Source organism: Oxyura jamaicensis, chromosome 12 (assembly GCF_011077185.1).
Source record: "Oxyura jamaicensis isolate SHBP4307 breed ruddy duck chromosome 12, BPBGC_Ojam_1.0, whole genome shotgun sequence".
In the NCBI taxonomy this organism is placed as follows: domain Eukaryota; kingdom Metazoa; phylum Chordata; class Aves; order Anseriformes; family Anatidae; genus Oxyura; species Oxyura jamaicensis.
In genome coordinates, this window is record NC_048904.1 from 2,476,448 (window position 1) to 2,498,725 (window position 22,278).

Consider the following 22,278-nt stretch of genomic DNA (forward strand, 5'->3'; position numbering starts at 1 on the left):
AAGACTAGTTTATGATGGGTGGTCTGGAATGAAGAGAACCTATTGCTTACTTCCTACTTTATTTTCATCTCTAGTTTTGCATACTGGAAAAAGGTGGTTTATTATATGTCCTGTTGTGGAAAACGCTACTACTGATGCACCGGAATTTTCTCCGCCAGTTCCTCAGAGTACACAGCAGTCTGAAGGCCCAGGTATTTAAAGACTTCAAAGTTTTTAGAAAATATTTTAGTCCCAGAAGTTGCTGTGTCATCTCTCTCCTAGTCTTGCATAATTTAGTTGGGATAGTCAGAGGAAGAAAATGATGGATATTTTCTAGTAGTGGTATTCAATAAGTTACCTAATAATGACAGGCAAACACGTATATAGTGGCACTTCAGTATTAGATTCCAGAGGGCTGCAATCTACCTCTCCTGTGCTGCGGTAGTTTATTACTATGATCTGATGTTGCTTAATACTGTTGCCTAATATTACTTAGTAGGTAAAAGACTTGGGTGCTGTGTGGCAAAACATACTGCAAGTGACCTCTCTGTTCTAAAAAACTTTTTGTAATTATCAGGTGGCTGCTTAATAAACTGGGTGGAAGAATAAAAAGGTCCCTTGGTTTCGATCTTCACTCCTGCCAATCCCTTAGAAAGCTGTTGTGGCCTGGGGAAGGCAGAAGAGGGGAGGAACAAAGCCTGGTGTGTCTGCCTTGGCTTAGAGTTGCACTCATCAGTCATTAGTTTCAAGATGTTGAGGATAAACTCCTGAGATCTAGAAAAGCTCTTCTTCCTTATCCAATCAGTGGTGTACCTTATGAAGTCTAGGACTAATTGTCTTCATTTATCAATTTAAATTGAAGACAATTTTACATCCCCAATACTTCACATAGTCTGAAGAACCCAGGCCTTCCTGTCCTTGTTCCAGTGTTGAGATGAAATACTTCAGAGTAAAATTTCTATTGATTAGGAAATGGTTATCATGCAAAATGAGTGTGTCTTTTATGTCAACCATGAAGAGTCGTCCTTAAATCATGCATTTTCGGTGTGTTTATGCTACTGAACCAAATTAGGAATATTTATCTGAGTTTCAGGAAAGTCCCAGTGCTTTAAAACTCTGCCTTATAGTATAAGGTAGTCAAAGTTCTAGTTGCTGCTAGTTTAATAATCAATGTCTTTTCAGTGAAATATTTTTGCATAATTAGCAATTTTCAGTTCTAGTTTGACTTCTGTGACAATTATTTTCTGAGAGGAAGCGGTTATCAGTTAAGGCTAGGTGTAGTTACCACTGTAGCCAACAGGGAAGCTGTGCCGTGGCTGTTTCACTCTGTACAGCTCATCAGAAGCTGGAAGCTGTGCCGTGGCTGTTTCACTCTGTACAGCTCATCAGAAGTTGAACTGATGTTTGTATTCTTTCTAGACCTGGAGCAGTCAGATGATCAGCAAGCGAGCTCTGCGGTGATGGATGTGCCTGGTGTCTTAGCTTGTCAGCAGCTTCCTCTACAAGCAAGCGTATGTGACAGCCCTGTTGGAGCCTCTCCATCTTTGGCACAAATTCCTGCTGCAGCATCTTCAGCCGGCTTACAGAGCCAGGCAGAGTTTTCAGCTCCAGCACCACCGGGATCTGCTCCAAATATCCTCGAGCAGACGGCTGCTAACGGAGGTCAGCTGGAATATTCTCCACTAAAGGCAGCGATGCCTGCTCAGCCTGGCACTCCTGCCCCCCATGCTGCCTTGCTGGAGGAGCCTACCGATGCTCACCTTACTCCTCAGCCCGTTCAGCATGTGCAGCAGCCGGTAGACGAGAGCATGTGTATCCCTGATGTGGAGATAGCGTGTTGCAGTGTTGGGCCACCCAAATCAGTCCCACCAGTTCCTGCAAATGCAGCAGAGCTCTGCCCGCTCCCCGTGCTCTCAGATGCTGTCGTTTTGGAACGGCAGCCTGCGGCTCAGATCCCTCACTTGCCAGAGGCCAGCCAGCCTGGCATGGTGCAGCACTCCTTTGTGAACCAAGTGTTTCCTACAGCTGTTGCATCTGATTCTCTCAGTCTGGCAGGGTCTCAACTTCAGAGTCCTACTCAGGTGTCAGTGACTGCATCCCAGCAACACGTGATGCTGCCCCAGACGCAGCCCATAACCTGCACCAGCGTGGGGATCAGCCTGCTGCAGCAGCAGCAACCGTGCACCGTGGAATCAGATGGAGAGGGGCCGCCCAGGGTGGACTTCGTTGACAACACAATAAAAAGCCTTGACGAGAAGCTGCGCAATTTGCTTTACCAGGAATATGTCCCTACTTCTTCTGCATCAGCAGGAACTCCAGACACTTCTGTGCCATTGGAACAGGCAGACAGTGAATTTAACTTGACACCGTTTACTGAGGATCAAGTTCCCAAGTTGGTGTTGGATTTAAGAGAACCAGGCTGTAATGTTGCAGACACTGGCCAGGAAGTGAAAGCTGCTGAGGCCCAAGTTGTGTCGCTTGTACCACCTGAGATCTCACCTTACCCAGTACTGGTTAGTCCAGTAATGTCTTTGCCCTTTACACCCCTAAATCCAGCTGGCATGAAAAGCTCCAAAGCAGAGGTCAGAGCAGGAGTGTCCATGGCAGGATATGTATGTGTTTCTGGCATCTCTGGTACATCACCTTTTGCTGCTGACTGCTTTCCACTGTGAAAGTTCTCTCAAGTCCTTACTCTGCCAGATGCATTCTGACTCATTTTCCATAAATGCTTATAGTGAAAGCCAGATTTCTTCCTTTGGGTTTTAAAGTGGCATTATATCTTAATGCATTCTCTTCCCTTTGTATTCTAAAGCAGGCAGAAATGTGATAATTTTTTTGTAGTTTAAGAAGGTAAAAGACAGCGGGGTGTAGTCAAGTTCTGATGAAGAAGGTAGTGTTTGGTCATCTGGCTCTGACATAGTATCATCTGTTCCTCGTTCCTGCGTGTAGCTATTAGATGGGGATATCCCTCTTCACCTTGCCTCACACCACAGCAAATGCAAATAGCAGCAGGCAAGTTGCAGAGAGTGTCATGTTTATACGTGAGGTGGAATTAGAGTAGTTACACAGAACTCGTCTAAAGACTGATTATGGTTTATAAATAGAGTTGTGCTTTGTATCGTCATGAAGTTGGTGATAATAAAGTCTAATTTGCATAATATGCATTTATGACCAATTTTAGAATACGTAGTAGGTTGCTGAAGTAGTTTAGCCACCAAATATAGCCTATATTGCCGTCCCTTTGAAAGTGAGGTACAGTAGCAATGAACGTGAAATATTTATACTGCTATAGGAAGCTTTTAAATATTAATTAATGGTAGTGATTATAATACCTGCCTTCTGAGTCAGTCTGAATAAAAGAAACACTTCAGGACCCTTTGTTTTGTTCAAGTGCTGCAGCTGATGCAAGACATGATAGGTAGGAGATTGCTCTGCTTCCAGGAATGATTTTTCTCTTCCTCTGAACTTAGCAGAGCAATATTTCATGGGGGGGCATCCAAGGAAAAGTGAGCTTTTTGAGGGGGGTTGATTTGTTGTGGGTTTTGTTTTGTTTTTAATTTTGTTTACTGGATAGACAGTCTTGGGTAATTATTCACTCAGTATCTTAATTGTGGACATGCGTTGCACTCTCCCAGATAAAGTGCTGAGTTGATGATATTCAAAAGATTTGCAGCACTTTCTGGTAGAAGATCGATGTATGCCTTATTTGAAAAGAAGTATTTTTGGAGATAATTACATCACCACTACCAAGGATGAGTCTGTTCCGTGTAGAGTCAGCTGGATGAACTGTCTAAGCGGTTTGAAAGATGCTGTATTTTACCAAAAAGATGGCTGCACTTGAGTCTCCAGTTATAATGTTGCTTTTAATGATAAATGACCACCTACAGCAGTTAAAATTCTCTGTGAAAGATGTTGTGTGTTTCCAGTGATTTGAATTTGTCCTTTTAAAATCTGTGCCAATAAGAAAAGAGAGGCATAGAATTTCCGAAGAGAGACTTCTGAAAGAAAAAAAAAATAGATGAAGAGTGCACAGTTTGGCTGGAGAAGCAAAACAGAACAAAACCAAAATTCATATTCATAATTCAGTGCCTGCTTTTAGTAACTTAGGCTGCAGTCCCGTCTGTGACACTGCCACCTCTTTTTTTTCTTCCAAGGGAGAAAAAAAATGGAGGAGTTGAAAGAAAAGCTAGGAGGCCACTCCACAAAGAGTATAAAGTAGTCTCATACTCCACAATAGTGTGAGTATAGAGAAGGGTATGGGGGGAGAGAGAGAGAGAGAATGTGAATGTATTGGCTTCCTGCTTTGTGCCCAAGACTGAAATTCTTTTCTTTTTTCTTTTTACTAAAAGTCTGAAAAGTCTGAGGTCCCTGGTGTCGGTGCTGATTCTGCAGAAGCAAGAGGTGGGTCAGCAAGCAGAAAAGGTAATGCTCCTTTCAGCGATGAACCGCAGTGATGGATCTGGTGCCTGGTCCTCTTCTGCTGTGTCCCCTTGCTGCCAGCTCTTCCGATTAACTGCAGAGCTGTGCCCAGCCCCGTGCATTTCTGATCCTTCAGTAATATAACAAACACTAAATAGCTCACTTCTGCTAAGCCTTCAAGAAATAAGATAATATATGCCTGTGGTGTAGGTGTTTATGTTGAAGGCTACATTCCCAACAGTAAATTTCTGGTGCCATTAAAACATCTATCAGAACATCTCTTGGATTTCTGGGAAGGCATTCACTGGGCATCTCTGGGAGGAGGATGCTTGTTAGGTTTTTAAGAGAGTCCCACAGAGAACTAGGAAAAGAGTTCCTTTCTTTAGGTACTTGTAGATATAATGGCAACGTCCGTAATAACACGGTAGGAGCCCCACAGTAAGGAACTGGGCAGTTATAACGCTCCATTTACCTGTCTTGTAAGTTACAGAAAGTTTTAAGTGTTGAGGAACCTGAAACTGCTGCTGCCGTGGGTCAGGATGGGGTTGTAATTTCTTTCTGAGATTGCTGTGGCAAAGCTTGGTCCCAGGTTTGTGCGATGACAGAGATCGCTCCTAACTGATGCACCTGCAACTGCCTGCTACATCTCTGGCTGACCCAGCAGAGCTGGAGCTAACGCGCTGCCTCTCCCAAACTGCACAGGAGTGCAGTTCTTCTAGAATAAATATGGGGCCTTAAATAGTGTCAAGTGCCAAAAAACTCATGGATTGTTGGAGTCCACCACCACCTAAGTCAGTGTGAGAGGAAGACTCTGGGTTGCTTACATTAATTTGGCAGACTGAAGCCAGAGAAAAGCATATGCAAGTGAAATGCAGCACTGTGTAGTAAAAGTAATGTATCCTAGATACCATAAAACAAGGATGTATTTCACCATTTCAGGAATATGAAGTGACAGATTTCTACCTTATGTTCACTCGGTGCAATGTGCCATAAGAAAGCAGCTTTCTGAAAAGCTTGCATGTATTGCTTTGACTTCAAAAGCAGTGTCCACATTGTGAAATAATGCTGTCTTGATTATTGCAAATAATACTTTGCTTCTTACATACTTCTGTGGTCCATATGGTCATCTTTTGAGCTTGTAATTTGCACTTCCAGCAATGTAGTGTTTAACTTCTTTTCAGGCACTTTAAATTGTTGGTGTAGGTATCTGTCAAATGAAAGGTGTGAAGTAATGGGCTATTTATGGTCAACTGCAGCATTTTGTGTGCATGAATATCTGACAGCAATTATTTTTTCAAGACATTAAGAATACCTCAGTAGTGCAATGCAGGCCCAGTGTAGATTTCATTCTTCTGTTTCTCTAAAATTATCCAATTGGCTAATGAAATTCCATACTCCTATTATTATTTGAATTCCCCAAATGAATAGACTGAAGAGAGTATTTACCCAGATATTTTATATTGTTATCATTATTGTCTACTGCATTTAACAAATAAAAATCCTAGATCCTGCATTACAAGGAATTGATATTTACATTGTTCTTCAGTGCTACACCATTAGACTTCACTTTATGATCATAAACATGTAGGCTTTTTCTATACTAAGGCATTCTAGACATTGATTTTTTTTAATTTCTTTTCCAACTAATGAAACAGGATCAGCTGCAAGCATCACTCCAGCTCCTGTGGCTCCAGCAAAAGGCCTCCTTCAGGTAAGCAGAAACTATGGACAGTTTTATGTTTGGTTGTTGCAGTTACTTTCAAAATTAATCTCCGTTATTTTCTCCAGGTTGCACCTACATCACCAAGCATAGCTAAACAGATGGAAACTTCTAAAAGGAACGAGAACGCAAAGACTACAACTTCATCTACACACACAGATAATGTAATGCAGATATCTACAGCAGATGGGGTGATAAATAACCTTCAAAGGGATGACTCTCTAGACTCCGGTTCCTATGGAAAACAGGCTGAAACTCATGATAGTGGCACACCAGCCAAAACTATTGGCAGGTTTTCAGTAATCAGCACGCAAGATGAATTAACTTTAGCAGCGCCGCATTGCTTAAGGTTCTCTGCACCCCCAGACGTCTATCTGGATGAGCTACCTTCCAGCCCTGATCTGAAGACAGCTGTCCGACGGGTGCAGACAGCCTCTTCTGTTGATGTCCTTTGTGACCAGGGTTCGAGTGATTCTGCTGATGAGCCTTTCCATCGGCAGGCTGCTGCTGCTGCTGCTGCTCAACTATCCCCACCGAGCAGTAGTGCGGCCACCGACTTAATTAAAAAAGCAGCTGCTTTTCTGCAAAGGTCTGGAAAAGCTAGCTCACAAGGCCTCGATTCACCTAATGGGCAAGGAACAAAAATTCCTACCATCAACATAACATCTTTCCACTCGCAGTCGTCATACATGAGCAGTGACAATGACTCAGAATTTGAAGATGCAGATATGAAGAAAGAACTGCAGAACCTGAGAGAAAAGTATGTCGGGTTTGCAAACGGTGCTAGGGTAGATTGTGTTAAGATACCTGGGCAGCATCTCTGCATATGCTAAGCAAATGTGTGTTTTGCATAGCTGTAATGAGTAAACTGGTCCTGAGCAAATTAGGCGTCACTGGGACTTTCCCCTGAATGTCATTCTGCATCATTTTATGTCAATTTATTTGTCAGTTCCATTGAGAAGTAGAATAATTCAATAGTAACTTTGTCAAAACAGCAAAGAATTTCTGCCGTGATGTCCGGTTTCCTACTGAGAAGCTGCATTGCTTTGGTAGCAAGCAATAGCATTTGTAACATGTTTGTGTGTAGTGTTAGGTTCCAATGTGGATGCCAGTTAAGGCTGCATAAAAGTAATCTGGATGGTTGCATAGACAGCTGAAATGGAGTTAGCTTCACATCCTTTTCTGCGAGGGTAGTTTGGACTAGCAGATCCACAGACCCATCACTATTCCTGAACTCAATTTTAGAGTAGCACTCGTAATGTGATCTGTGCAGTAATCTATCCAATCTCAGGGGTAGGCTGGCTGAGCCTGTACGGAGTCTGTTGTGCTGCCAGTCCCCAGAACCAGCTTTTTTAAATTTGAATCTTTCTTTCTTTCCTGGCATATGATGGCTAAAAACTAGCATTAGCTGGTAGCGTAACCAAAATGTTTAGCTTAAGATACGATAGTTTTACTGAACGTGGTTCTTGTTTTAAACAGAACTACAGTAATACAAAAACCTTAAACTCACTTTATGGCATCATTAAAAATGCATTAATAAGGTGCTCCCATTTTATGGGAAACACTTTTGCTTTTCTTCTCGTCGAACTATTTCAAGCTGACATACTTTCTTCAAGAGGTAACTGTTGAAGCCACTGGTTTGAAAAGAGAAGTTCTGGAATAGTTTTGAGTTCATGCTAGATCTCATGTTGAAATTGATTGTTTTTACTTAGCATGTTGAACATCTTTTAAGCTGTCTAGGATTCTGTCTCATAAATGAACATATGAGAAGTCAGCCTCCACGTGTGCTAGGTAGATAGTTCTAACTTCATATGTACGGTTGGCTAGGCGGTGGATTGTCTTATAACTGAAGGCTGTTTTTGTTTCATCTTGTAACTAACTGTGCAGTCAAGATGTGGTGCTTTATCAAATACATTGCTAACAGTTTTTAATCTTTATTTTGTATGTTTAGGCATATGAAAGAAATTGCTGAACTTCAGACTCAGCAAAAGAATGAGATAGAGGCGCTGTACATTCGGCTGGGGAAGCCCCTTCCTCCCAACATGGGGTTCCTTCACTCTGCCCCACCAAGCAGCCGTCGCCGAAGAACCAGCAAAAATAAATTGAAAGGTGGAAAACTATTAAACCCTCTGGTTCAACAGCTCAGGAGTGGAACATCAAGCACAAGTAGGTACACTAGGTTACTTTTCATTTACCTGTTGTTGCTGTTGTGGTTCTGCTGTGTAATTGCACTGACAGCAGAAAACATCCTGAATGTCTGAATCTTTTTCTTTCTTTTTTCCTTAATACAATGACTCAAGTTTGCCTACTGTGAACTGTTTTTGAAGTGGACTTCCTTTGAGAACATCTTATTGCAGCTGCCTAGCACTGAGCCGTACCTTCTCTGCATCATTGACAATGTTTGGCAGCAAAACAATATCCCACTTTAATTTGGAATACAGCCTGGTTACATTTTCTCATCTTTTCTCCTAATACAGTTTATTGATGTTTGTATTCACTTCTTAGGATCTGTTACCCTCTATTGATTGTGTGCTGTATCGTGTTGTTTATTTTTTCCTATGACATGCCATATAAATAAGATTGGATTGCATTTGCTTCCCCAAGGATGTGAGGTAAAAAACAGTTATAAAAGCTGTGATGGGTGCTTTGACCATTTGAAGAACTTTGAGATTTTTCAAATACTCTCAAACATTGTGACAGTCTTGAGTCATTATCTCTTTGGAAGGTATGAAGATAACATTCACGTGGGAAATATTGATACACCCCGTGCCTATTTCTTCAGCAGGATGTAGAATAGAATAAAAATATTTTCCTTCAACTTGGTTCATGCAGTTATGCAGAAGAGCAGCAGCACTCCCAGTATTACCCTGTATTTTGAATCTGGTAGGTCTTGTTTTCAAAGCCAATGTATTACAGAATTTCATTGCATCAGTATTAACAGAAGTTTTGTTTTTTTTTAGAGGGTTTTGCTTTTAACTTAGTATTTCAATTAAGACAGGAATAGCAAAGATATTCAGAGGCAGGAAATTCTGTGATCCATCTTGAATCTCAGTATTTCTGCACAGGAACTGAAGCAATGTTCAGCCTTTTATAAGTTTTTAGCTGCTGCTTGGTTAACTTGCATAGGTTTTACTTCCTTTCCTTGTGGTGAGATGCTATGAACACCTGTGATCATTTGTCCATCCATTTTCCCGTTTGTTCTTGGGTTGTCTGTCGCCTTTCTCTGTCTACACACAAAACCCATATCTTTGCCTCCGCTCATGGATCTTGGCTCGTATCAGTGCGTTACGTTAGTTCAAAGAATTTAAGCCTATTTCTGCATTACAATGTCTTCCTCTCCATCCTTCTCATTGTCACTTTAAGTTAGAGAACTGCAGTCTGCTCAGTCTGGGTGCTTCTTCAGCACATGCTTCCTTCGTGCATTTCTTCAGTGTTACGCTTCACTTTTTTGAGGCATTGTGTAAAGTTCACGTTATCTTTGAGAACCTGCATTCATTGTCTGAGTCTTCTCATCCTTGACTAGTTACATTCCTCATTTTTTGGCCTCCCTCTAGGTTCTTTCTTAGGGATCAAGGACAGGCAGTCTCTAATGCAGTTAGTTACTGACATACACTAATTAGCATTGCCACTGTTAGTTGCTTTTGCTGATAAATCCATGTCACGAATGATTACAAAGTTACTCAGGTGTTAAAGCCTCTTTGCCTGAGAGGCTATCTATATAGGTGGATATATAGATGCAGATTATATTTCGTCACGTGTGTATCTATAGATAGCCATAAATAAAAAATTCCTCATGTCTTTTCAGCAACTTTACTGACTACTGTACTGTACTACTGTACTACTGGTAGCAAATTAACGATTATTTTTAGACACTTTTTTTTTTCTTCAGTAGTTTCCTAGCATTTGCCATTGCTTGTGTTTTGTTTGTTTGTTCTTTCAGGTAATCTTTCAGACTCTAAAGACTCACCCCACAAAGAAACAACTAAAGCTCAGTCTGGATCTCCAGAAACAACGGCGGTAACTTCTTCTGCATCAGCCACATTTGGGAAGTCTGTTCAGACACAGCAGCCATGCTCTGTCAAAGCCTCTTTGTCTTCTGACATCTGCTCCGGCTTAGGCCCCGAAGGAGGCGATGTGAATGCAAGCTCTGGCCAAGGTGATTTTTTCATACCAGCTGTTCAGCATATCTTCCAGCACATGCTAAAATTAATTTGCTTCCCTTATGTTTGAACTTTTAGGAGTGGATTTCACTTTTAGAGATATAAGAACATGAGCCTTTGGCAATCCAAATTACTGGCTTATCTTTTAAAATGCCACTACATGATTGTCAGAAGAACAAAAATAAAGTATCTTACAAAGTATTAAGAATCAACGTTCAAGAAGGCACGCTATTTTTTTAGGAAGTAACTACCTTTTACTTTTGCCAGCAGTGGCTTTATACTGACACCTTTTCTGGAGTCTGCCTTATGGATTTCTGAGAAAAAAGAAAGGGAAGGAAAAAAAAATAGATGAAGGATAGGAGATTGTTTCATTTTGTTCATTTTGGGCTTTTTCTAGCCCCTTGATTTTGGTAGACCCAGATTTCATCATTATAAAGTACCAATCCATCTCAGATGTGGAAAAAAAAAATAAAATAAAATAAAAAAAAAAAGAACCAAGTTATGCTTCCGTTATCTAAGGGGTTAACTTTGTGCATGCTTCTGGAGTCCCAGCTAAGTGACTGTAGAGTGGTGGTAGATTTGGCTGTGTTTCCCCAGTCCCGACTTCTGATACTTCTGTGCAGTGCACACCTCTGTAGGCTTTGACTGATCTTGTTGCCATGCATATTGGAAGTTATAATGATGATTAAGATACCTTCCTCTCATTGCACATCCTGCCAAACTAATCTACAAAATATCTATCTGTTCTCTTCTGCTGTTATTGCATCCTTTGTGTATGGTCAATTAACTTAATCCTCTTTGGCAAAGTTAAAATGGAGATGTGGATGTTTAACTAACAAAGCTGATTTGACTGATGGTATAGGACATCTGATCACAGCTACTTGTACTTTATAAGTGTCTTTGTTTTCTTCCCTTTATATTCATTTGCAGGCTGGACGGTTTTCCACCAAACGTCTGAGAGAGTGACCTATAAATCTAGTAGCAAACCTCGTACCAGATTCCTCAGTGGACCTGTGTCTTTGTCCATCTGTTTGTATTTGTTCTTTTGTATTTTATCACAGTCCATCTTTCTTTTACCCCCTTTTTCCAATTTCATGTTTTATATCTCTAATATGTTTGGCAGGATGCCCCTTTTTCTGAACCATCTTTTCTTTCTTTTTATCTTAATTTTAAGTAATCATCATGAACACACCTTATTTATATTAATTTTTCATATGAAAGCTTTTTTTGCACTGCTTTTGGCTTATGCCTGGGCACCAAAAGCATGTGTGGAAGATCTCATCATTTATTATATAGCCTTATGGTAAATTTTACCCTGGACTTATCAAAGCTTTTGTACTTTCTGTGATTTACGTTGAAGTAATTTTTTATTTGCAATGTGGCAAATATACATGTCTGCTGTCCCGGTTCCAGCGACAACAAAAAGAAATCCATCCTTCTGTAGACGAATGGTCTCTTTCACACATGTTTGGACTATGAAGACATGCATGTAGCAAGCTGATACAATACTAGAAGGTCACTGAAGGGTATAACTTCCATACAAGGGCTGTATTAACACAATATACAGTACTGTTTATATCCACTCTATTTTCTTTAATTTTCCCCCCCCCTCGCTCTTTGCATGTGGAAATGCTGAGACGATAGTGCTCCAGCTAGTTCTTTCAAAACGTCTTTTCTAGGTGGGCTTTTCCCCATGCATTCACTTTAAGTAGTGTAAGTGAGCAATTTTTTATATACTCATAAGCAGTGGGGAGGTCTGGTTACTCCAAGGTAGAGTACCATCAAACATTTTTGTGTAAGCTGATCTGGCTGAAGCACTTCACTCAGTCTATTTTCTTATGACCTTATGTGACCTCAGAGATGAAGTCAATTAGCAGTTCATCAAAGCAGAAACAAATAAAAAGCAGTATCAGATTTTTATATGATACTTTGAAACGGATTGCTAGGATCCAGAACGTCTGAATTCAGATAATTAAGTACCTTGTATTTATACCTTATTTGTATGACATCTAAAGTAATTGGCAATTCAACCAAATGATATAAAGCTTTCTAATTAAAAAATGCAAACCTTTTTACCTAACAGTATATGCTGCCTTTTAGGCAAACAGATTTTGCTTGTACAATAAAGATATGTTGGGCTGACCAGGTACTATAGGCCACTTACATATAACGCTAGGAAGGATAATAACTTTCTGGAGAAAACGTTTGGTTAACTGACTGTTTGCATTGATAGCTGATCTCCTACTGGAGTTCTGTGCTGCTCATTATTATCCAAGTGGTATACATCAAAGGCACAAGACCACTCAAAAACACTCCTAATTTTAGGAATAAACAATATTTTTAGAAATAATCTTGATTTTTGTTTGAGGCCCATAAAATTCAATCATGCCGGTTCTTGAAAACTGATGTTTACTGCTTAGCATGCTGCCTTTATTTTCATGCAAGGCTTTAACAAGTTTTGAGCCAATTTTGCATTCAGGGATTTCTCTGAGAACCTGAGGGAAATTCTCAGTGCATGAATTGTTCCATTTGGTATTATAATAGACATAATAGTTTGTTCTTCTGCACGTATAATTCTCAGAAGTGGTTTCATTAATCTTTCACAAAATTACTATTCGGGAGGATGCAAAAAGACTGGAAGATGGCAATTAACAAACAGCATATTAAAGATGTTTGGGTGCATGGATATTGTGAATGAAACCAAGGGAATATGTAAATTCTTCAAATCACGAAGTTTCCCGATACTTAAATAATTCAGCCGCACAACTAACTGGTTTCTGTTCTCAGCCCATATGCTCGCTTCTTCGTTTCTTTTGGGGAAAGTGTTCAGAGATTGGCACTCCCCCATTTCTGAGTCATATGAGAACACAGACCTGATTTCAGGCGCTTCACCCTGACACATCCATCCCGAGCTTGAAATTCTGCCAGTCGCTTCAGTTGCTAGACAGCTCTCCACAGCTGAATTCCTGGTAGCCTGTGGTGGGGATAGAAGGTTGTTTCAGCTTGTTTTCCTGGTGAGCCCACCCGGCTGGTTGTGTGCGTGGGAAGGGACCCGTGAAGAGGATGGGGCAGCGTGCGTCCCCCCTGGCCCAGGGCTGGGGCTGCTGCAGCCATAGCCAGAGGCTGGACAGCCGTGTGCCTACTGGTTCCATCTAGTGGTGTCCAGAGCAGCCACGGGCCTCAGAAAAAATAGTGCCAAATGATGGTGATGACAGTGGGAATGCCGCTAGCTCACTCCCCTTCCCCTCTGGAAGGGATGTAGTTTGACCCAGCGTGAAGGAGAGTGTTTGGAGCAGGCGCTAGAAGCGCGGTGTGTTGGCACCTTTGCTGCAGGCTCGAGCAAAGAGCATGAGCGTTTGAGACACGGTGAGCAAGTGCATGTGGAGCTGGGGTACAACCTTCAAACGCAGGTAGTTCTTTGTGTCTTGGCAATTTGGGTGCCTGGGTCCTTTCCACAAGTCAAGGTTTCCTTGGGATTTTTTTTAGTTTATTTGAGAGCTGCTGGGAGAAGTTGTGCTGGGTTTTCAGAAATGCTCTGAATCTATACATTTGATGGAGGAATAACAGTGCTTTGGGGAGCCTGGGTGTTTCAAAGTGAGGCACGTATTGTATTAGTAGAGAAATCAGCAGCACGTTTCTAAAAATAAATGTTCGGATGTTTTAAAGACAGTTTTACCCAGTATTTTTCCCTAGTTACAAAGCCCATCAAACTTGAACACTTCCACAGTGTTCTCCCAGGGCTGCTTTTGGTATCTGTCCCCTTTGTCCAGGATTGACTTTTCCTTGTATTTTTGTGGAATAAAATATTTTTGATGGTCTCCAGCATAATTTTAGCCTTAGCTTCTTTCACCGGTTAAATTCCAAGGGCATCTTAGGGAGGAGTTTGCGCTGATTGTGAGTAGGATTTTCAAAAGCTCCATTTTGCTTAGACTTGTAACCTCATGTAAAGCTATTTTTGTCAGGTCTATCATTAATATATTGTGCGTGAATACATGATCATGGAAATGGACTAAGAATTTATTGCCATTTCAATTTTATTTTAGCTTTCATTTTTTTTGGCAGCTGTTACAGTACAAGTATGGGACAGTGCTTTTTTTTTCTGTCCTGTAAGATACAATAGCTACTTAATTTTTCAGATATTATCTCTGGAACTGGAGGTAAAACACTTTGCTTAACTTTTACAGTCTGAGATTAAATCTTAATTAAGATTCATCTCCTTTGCTTTTCAGCTATTAAACACCCTTATTGCAGAAGTAATACAATTAATCTGGTGAATTAGTTTTACCAAGTGCATTTTTAATTGAATTTGAATTTTAAATGAATGTTAGGTGGTGATCATCAGGCCCTGTTTCAGGCAATATCACTGTTTAGATAATGCTTCTCATCTCCCAAGCAATGTGCTGGAGTGATACAGCTTGGAAGAAACAGCACTTTTTGGTGATTGACCCTTCTGTAGCACTTTTCTTAAAGTAGGCTCCTTTTGTGTGGATATTTTGTGCATCTGTCTAGTATCGTTGCTCTGTTACTTCCCCACGTGATTCGGGGCCCCAGGTTTGATTTGGCATCCAAGGTGCAAATTAGCTTGTGACCTGGTGTTCAGGAAGTAGAGGGTTTGGTGATTAAACGTTTTTACATGCTTTTGAGCACGTACTGTAGTCAGCTGCCTGCTTGTATTTTTTGCAGGCAGTTGCTTTTCATTTACATACATATTGTGCCAATCACTGCCCATTGCTGCCTGCAGAATGCTGCAGGATAGTTAAGAAAATAGCATTCCAATATCACTACCACTGATGGTTTTATAATGGCAGTTGCTAGCTAACTTTAGGAGATAGGTAAGGTAAAGTACATCTGAGCAAAAGAAAAAAAAATTGCCAACAAATAAAAAATGCAACACAATGTTCAGTTGTGAATGTGACTTGTACTTTTCCTCTAGGCTTTGAGCTGAGAAACTAAACGTTTGGTCATGCTTGCATAAGACATTACTGTAGTCATGTCCTTCTGATTTCCCTGGAATAGAAACTTCATTAAACTTCATTAAGCTATAGCAAATAACAAGAAAATCTTTCAAAACAATCTTTCTGTTCCTCCTCATGCCACCCATATCAGAACACAAGCATTTCTTCTCCCTTTTTTTCCTCCCTCGTTTCTTTATTTTCTCTTTTCCAGTCTCTGAGTGATGTCTCTCCTTTCTCCTTTGAAGACTCATTCAGAGCCTCTGTCAACCCGGACCTGCAATCTCTGAGTTTAAAGCTGCATTTCTGGCACAGTAACATAAACCGATGGCACCAGCTCACCGTGCAGGAAAAGCACACACATTCTGTATCTTGCCTTTTGCCCAGCCTTCTGATTTTGCTCATGTGTTCAAGTGCTTCTTCACAATAAACTTGCCACGCCCCATACCAGATCTTCATCTCCTACCATACCATGACAATATTCTTCTTATCAAGTCCAAAATACCTTTCAGGAAATTTGGCACTCAAATAGAAATGGTGCTCATGTCTGGCGAGATCTGACTATCAAATAGGGTTCTCTGTACACTTCTGGCACTGTAGATAACCGTCCAACAGAATATGTAAAATAGCGATGAAGGATCTAACAAGATAACAAAAAAACACCTAGTTTGGTTAAATGAGAACTCTGCTGGATTATTTTTCTGCACTTGTACAAGACATAAGGGAAACTCATTCACAGTTGCTTTAATTGAAGTTCAGAATCTCACATTTAGACACAAATCATACTAATAAAGATTTGAGAAAATTGGCCTCAGACCTGCAGAACAATGTATCTTTTTGGACTTGTAAAACAGGACTTTTAGGGTTGTTTTACAGTTTCTCTTTGCAGCCAGACTAGCTTTACTTGTTCCTGAAAGCATTTTTGGCCTCCTATCACAAACTGAATTGACATCATTTCCTGCATAAAATAGGAATCCAAATCTCCTAGTAGGAAGCCAAGGCAATTTGAAACAAACAAACAAAAATGCATCTTTAAGTCATGGGACCTTGCTTTTGGCATGCTATTGTACCTTTCAAAGCTTCTGAATGGCTGCACATTAATAAAGGTTTGAGCTGTCCAGTTATTTAGACTTTCTTTACTCACCTGAACTGCTGACTTTGTCTGTCCTTTCTTGCATAATAACTACTTTCTGATTGCTTAAAAGTACAGAAGCTTGTCCGTCAGATTTGTTGTGTTTAGTCTTACCTAATTCTGTATGTCTTGTATTGTTTTACCTTGTAGGGTCCACCTTGAAACGACTATGTCTAGGCAAAGATCACAGTAGTAGTAACTATCCCATTTTTGTTTCTCAGTATTTCCTTCATGGCATGGGATTATTTTTGGTTTTGTTTTTTATTTTTTACTAAAAGCTACTTGTTTAATGAATAGAGCTGATGCACTTATACTGGTATGAAATTAGACTGTATAAATTGGGATACTTTCATGGTAATGCATGTGCTGTGATGTCTGGGGAACCACGCATGCTGCAAGCCAGTGGTGGTATTCTTTGTGTGTGAGACTGTGCACGCATGCAGCCAGAAAACTGGATTGTGTGTTTGTTTTTCTTAAATACACGTCTTTATATGACTGCAGTTTTCTGCTGGAGGAATTTATAGCTTAAAACTATCCTGTTCCTGTTGAGATGCATGAAATATTAAACGCTAACTGAAGAGCTTTTTGGTCAAAGTACTTATTTTCTCACTGGTCCCTTCCCCCCCCCCCCCCCCCCCAAAAAAAAAAAAAAAAAAAGGAAAAGGAAATGAGCAGCGTTGACTTAGATGTTATGTTGCAGGTTGAATGCATGATCATTTAAAGGTTATTAAAATTTTATGTAACCGTAAGAGTAATTAGGTTACTCAGTTTCATTGGCTGGTAACTGATTAACAGGAAAAAAAAAAGACTGAATGTTTGTGTTTGCTTATATAATAATTTTACTACAGTTCTCTGAACTTTTTGCTTGGAGAGATGGTCTTTATTTAAAATACGTAGATGCGTCAAAACTGTTTGCAGAAAGTTACTTTCTAGTTTCTGTTCAGGTCAAATTCAGGCACCTTTGGTTGCTGTTCACTGCTGATCTTGCTGTGTCAGACTTGTAGTTACCAACAGATAAATAGGACGTTATTTCTATAAAAAACAGAAAAAAAATGTGAGCCTATAACATTAAAGCTCTGTCAATACTCTTCCTGTCTGCTCTTAACCTATCCCAGAAGTTCTGTATGTGTATTTTTGTGTCAGAAACTCAAACACCCACTTACGTCCTCCTCTCTCCTCTTTCTTCTGTGCACTCATGGTCCTGATGTTTTTTTCCAAAATGTGAAGACGGCAGCAAAACTGGTCCTAGCGCATAGAGGCTGCGGGTTCCCAGAGCCTCTGAGGCAGAGTAGCCAGCTGTCCTTGTAACCTGTATGGTAACTGAGTTTTTCCAGGAGGACAGTAAACCCATGCAAGTAAAATAGATGGTAAATTCATTTTTAAAATGCACGCAGCTTTAGCAAGTAACACGCTGCCTCGCACTCTTGTGGTAGTCTTCCATGAAGACACTTTGCAAGCCTTAGGAGGTCAGTGTCACTGGGAATGAGTTTTCTTCTCTCTTGGTCGTTAATTTCAGCTAGAGAGAAGTTTTGTGTACTACAGCTAGAGGCTCGGGTAAGGTAATGTAATTGCAAATATGAATGCATTGGACCTGGACCATTTCTTTAAGCAAAGGTGTTCTGTAGAAAGGAGGGGGAAGGCAAAGTCAGAAATGCCACCAGTTGATTAATCGCAGTATGTGAGAAACTGTTTGAGCAGCAAAGTGGTGAGACAGAGATGCCATTGTCAACTTTCTTTGTGTGTGGTTTTCCAGGATCCTCCACAAACAGTCTTGTAACGTGTCCTGAGCCCCAACCGCAATCAACTCTGCAGGTTCAGGCCAACAACAGTAACAACAAGAAGGGAACCTTCACAGACGACCTGCACAAGCTGGTTGACCAGTGGACAAGCAAAACTGTTGGAGCTGCACAGGCAAAACCTTCTTTAAACCAACTGAAGCAGAACCAAAAAAGGCAGGACATGGAGCCAAAGGCTAATCCCATGCAAACACAGAATGAGACCTGTGGAGTAAGTGGCACTCCTTGAAGAAAATACCTTTTGCTATGTGTCTGAAAGCCTTTGCAGAACTCAGATTTGGAGGAGGACATAAACTAAATTACATCAAATAGATGCTTCGTATAAATGTCCAACTCTTTTCATTAAGTACTAACATCGATTTTTTTAACTTTGCCTTTTGGAATAACATTGGGAGATACGTGGGCTGCAATGTGTATATAAATATATATTTTTTAATTGCAAACTACTCATTAACGGAAATATACAGCAATACGCGTACCATTAACCGTATGCTCTTTGAGTTAAGTTTTTACTATTGCTGACATTTTCTTTTTCTTGGTATTTAATGTGAATCTTCCTTAGGCAGAACGGTGGCTGGTGGCTTGGTGGCAGCAAGCTTTTATTTTAGCAGAAGTAGTGTGGATGCCGTGCTGAGATACGGGACAGACAAATTTTGTTCTGACCCTTGCTTGTGCTGCACTGTGCAGTGCTAAACTTGTGCATCTCTAAGGCCCTCTGCCTCAGGAAAACAAATTCTGTGACAGTAAACTACAATAAAATGGGAATTAGAAGTGCCCCCATTCATCCCCTCTCATTTTCAGTGGCAGGAAAACAACGTTGTGACATGCGTTTGTGTCTGTGTTTAGCTCTTGTTTTTATGACTGTGTGATGATACGGAGGCAGGCACAAAAGCAAATGAATCCCAATTTACAATCCTCTCCCACCCTGGTCCGGTTTTCCAGACCCCTTCCTCCTCACAGATGGGTGGTTTGTTGATTAATCACTTTGACTGGATTCATTTTTTGAAGGGTGGAAATTGAGCCAAAGTAGAGGAAAATAATTTTAGGGGCAAAGAAACAATGAAAACAAAACGAGTGAGGGACTGCTTGAATATAATACCTGATAATAATAACTGAAAAATAAGGTAACTGGACCTGAGCAGAAACCCATTGCCTATTCAGTGTGTAGAAGGGAAAAGGCATTTGTATGCAGCAGGGCAGCTGTGCACCTGTTCAGGAGGTGAAACTTGCTGAAGCAGGGACTTGCTGATGTGTCTGCCTTGCTACCTGCTGGTTTCTGAGTTGGTAGATCACTGACTTCACAGGAAAAAAACATTTTTGTAAGTTTATTAAGTAATTTTACATCAATTCCTAGTGACCATAAATGAACAAAAAACGGAGAGACAATAACCCTGCTATGTAGTGATAGAACAGTATAAAAGTGTTTGATGTAGTAGCAACAGCAACTTAAGGCCCTATTAGTATTCACAAAACAGGTCAAAGAGTATGTCAGTAAACACAAATTAAAGGCTTCTGGAGGTGCTTTAGAAAGTGATGGTGAGGGCACAGGATTTTGATCCCTTTAAGTCACTTCTTATTCTTTTCAGGGTGCTTTTTTGCACCTTGATTTCTTTTCCCTGAGACTAGTGTGATAGATTGAAGTATTTGGTGGGGGTGTTTCGCCTAGCTTCAACTCTGGAAAAGAGAGTGGTTTTCTTATCTAAATGGGCTGTTAACATCAATTGAGGGTTAATTTTGCCTTCTGCTGTGTGCTGTTTCAAGCCTGTGGAAAAGGCAGAATGTCTCTGTGAGAGAACAGGAACATCCGTGTCTTGACGCACTGATTTTAGAAGGTCTGTGCTTTTCTAGAATATGCCTGTTGTTCCAAGGAATGAACGAGGCTGGAGTAACGCAGATTGTTTACAAAGAACTTAGAAAGGTTGGGATTCCCTGCTCTTCAGTTCACGTTGCCACTTGCTGCTTGGAAAGCTTTCAGGCAGACTACGAGCACTGCGCCAGTGTGCCGTGGGTCATTTTATGCATCAAGGCTTAGTAGGGGAGCAGGGCTGCAGAAGAGGTGGATAGCAAATCAGCCTAGTGTGCTTAAGGCTATTGCTGGGGTGTTTTGGCGGTGAGGATGGCAGAGCGTGCCACAGATGGTTTCGGACCTCCCGATACAGACGAGCCCCCCTGAATTGCACCATCCTGTGCAGGGAGCAGGAGCTGCCGCTGTGCTGCATCCATCCTCCCTCTCAGGAGAAAGCAGAAAACAAGGCCATAGATATGATTTAGAAGACTTTTAGGACAGTACAAGGGCTGTTCTGGAAGTTGAGCATCATTCTGCTGTTTGTGCCTTTTCAAATTCACCCTAGAGGAGATCTGAAGTGAAGGCAGGAGAATGCTTCACAGTGTTAGGAGAGGAATAGCACAAAGAGCAGGGGGGAGACTGAGGACACTTAGCCTGGACAGCCAGACAAGTGACCCCAAAATGCCAGTTCTTGAAGTAAGGAGTTATACGGGGAGATGTGATACTTGCACTAAGTCAGTGTTGAGTCCATGCCTTAAAAAGGTATTAAGGCAAAACGAACTCAGGAAATCACATAAAGGAAGGAAAAAATAGCTTCCTAACAGGGAGAGTATAAAGCTCAGGCTGTTCTTCTTCAGTCCATCTGTTAACACCATCTTGTTGTTTTCCTTTTGGTTAAATACAAGAATACCTTTGCAATAAAAGAATTGAGGAGCACTAAACAGATTGCCAGCCCACCAGAGAAAGTTATAAAAAAAGGAAAAAAAATTTATGTTGGAAATAAAGGCTAGATACATCGGCAATGAGGTGTTACTTAGCTCTTTTTTTTTTTTTTTTTTTTTTTTTTTTTTTGGCAGTGCCAGTGGCTAAACACTTGAATAAAGCAGCAGGAAAGTAGGAGAGCAGGTTGCCTCCTACCTTCAAACTGGGTGTTTTGTTGTGGGAGAAGCGAACTCTGGTCCAGTGTGACATTTGGCAATGAGGGGCAGGAGGCGGTGCTCATGCCTTTGTTTTGAAATATGCTGTGGAGTTCATGGGAAGGAAAGATGTCCAAGCTTGAAGAGCTTTTAAACAGGAGTGGAAGCAACGTGAATTATCCCATAGTGCTCTGGCTCTAAGGAAAGCCCCTGGACTCAGCACCATGCGGAGCTCCTCCATGTAGCTGATGGGCATCTTCCTGGGGTGCAGGTCTGGGAGCTGCGTTATACAAAGGATGACCACGAAGGCATCGGGCCAGAATGCCCCTTTCTTCTGTGTTCGTTTTCCCAATCCTAGGCCAAAGTAAAATTGCAACAAAACATCGGTAGGGGTACATTTGTTGGTTGTTTCTCTCCTGCTGTCCAACCACTGCTATCAATACATGAGGTAGTTTGGCTGTTTTCAGGCCTTTCACTGTAGAAACAGAGAACTAACTTTCCTGATATCATACTGATCACAGCTTTCCTGAGGTGTTCTGGTTTTTGGATTTGTCCCTCTCTCCCTCCTCCTCCCTCCCCCAAAGATGCTTCTAACAAACAGCAGCAAATTGTTTGCTGTGTGAATGCTATATGGTGTTGGTATCTTTTTTTTCTTTTTTTTTTTTTTTTTTTAACTAAGGCTACTTTGTAAGGTGGAAATTGGCTCAGAAGAGAAATTAATGGAGTGTTTAATAAGCTGCCTCAAGAGTTAGTGGTTTTGTTTTCTTCCTCTTTGTTGTCGGAGTATAGAAAGCAATAAAATAATTGGGATGCAAGGGAAGACTTGAAATTCTGTGTTATTTCTGTGGAAGTGACAATTCCATCAGCAAAAAATTGCCTGTCAGTTTGGCTGCAAATCTGGATACATATTAGAAGCTTGTGGGGGAACCTTCAGGCTTCCAATTATGTTACAAGAGCACTGAGATGTTCCTCTTCACAGGTTTTATGTGAGCATGGAAACATGAATGGATTCTCATTTTCAGTAATTTGAAAGGAAGTAGGAGATACTAGGAAAAATTAAAGTCAAACTGCCTGAACATAGCTATTTCTCACATGCTCATCCATGTCAAAGGCATGATAAAATAGTCCTTTCTTCCAGGTAATTGTGGTTACCGCCGTCTAGGAGCGTGAGCTGCTTTGCTTGTAAAGAGTACTGGAT

General features: G+C 40.9%; 1 protein-coding gene across 9 annotated transcripts in view; it reads left to right on the plus strand.

Moving 5' to 3' along the window:
• WNK2 (WNK lysine deficient protein kinase 2) overlaps positions 1–22,278 on the plus strand; it is a 117,092-nt gene that overhangs the window by 81,502 nt on the left and 13,312 nt on the right. For 6 of the 9 annotated variants that reach the window (XR_004754009.1, XR_004754010.1, XR_004754014.1 and 3 more), the window contains 10 exons: positions 75–191; positions 1,399–2,492; positions 4,329–4,401; positions 6,054–6,109; positions 6,187–6,878; positions 8,070–8,284; positions 10,059–10,274; positions 11,209–11,307; positions 16,513–16,557; positions 18,116–18,369. Coding sequence is in view for 2 of the 9 variants with exons in the window: in XM_035337348.1 (XP_035193239.1) it covers positions 75–191; positions 1,399–2,492; positions 4,329–4,401; positions 6,054–6,109; positions 6,187–6,878; positions 8,070–8,284; positions 10,059–10,274; positions 11,209–11,307; positions 16,513–16,557; positions 18,116–18,369 (2,861 nt within the window). In the remaining 7 variants the exon portion in view is untranslated. The remainder of the gene's footprint in view (positions 1–74; positions 192–1,398; positions 2,493–4,328; positions 4,402–6,053; positions 6,110–6,186; positions 6,879–8,069; positions 8,285–10,058; positions 10,275–11,208; positions 11,308–16,512; positions 16,558–18,115; positions 18,370–22,278) is intronic. The other 3 variants (XR_004754011.1, XR_004754012.1, XR_004754013.1) reach the window with 3 other exon arrangements.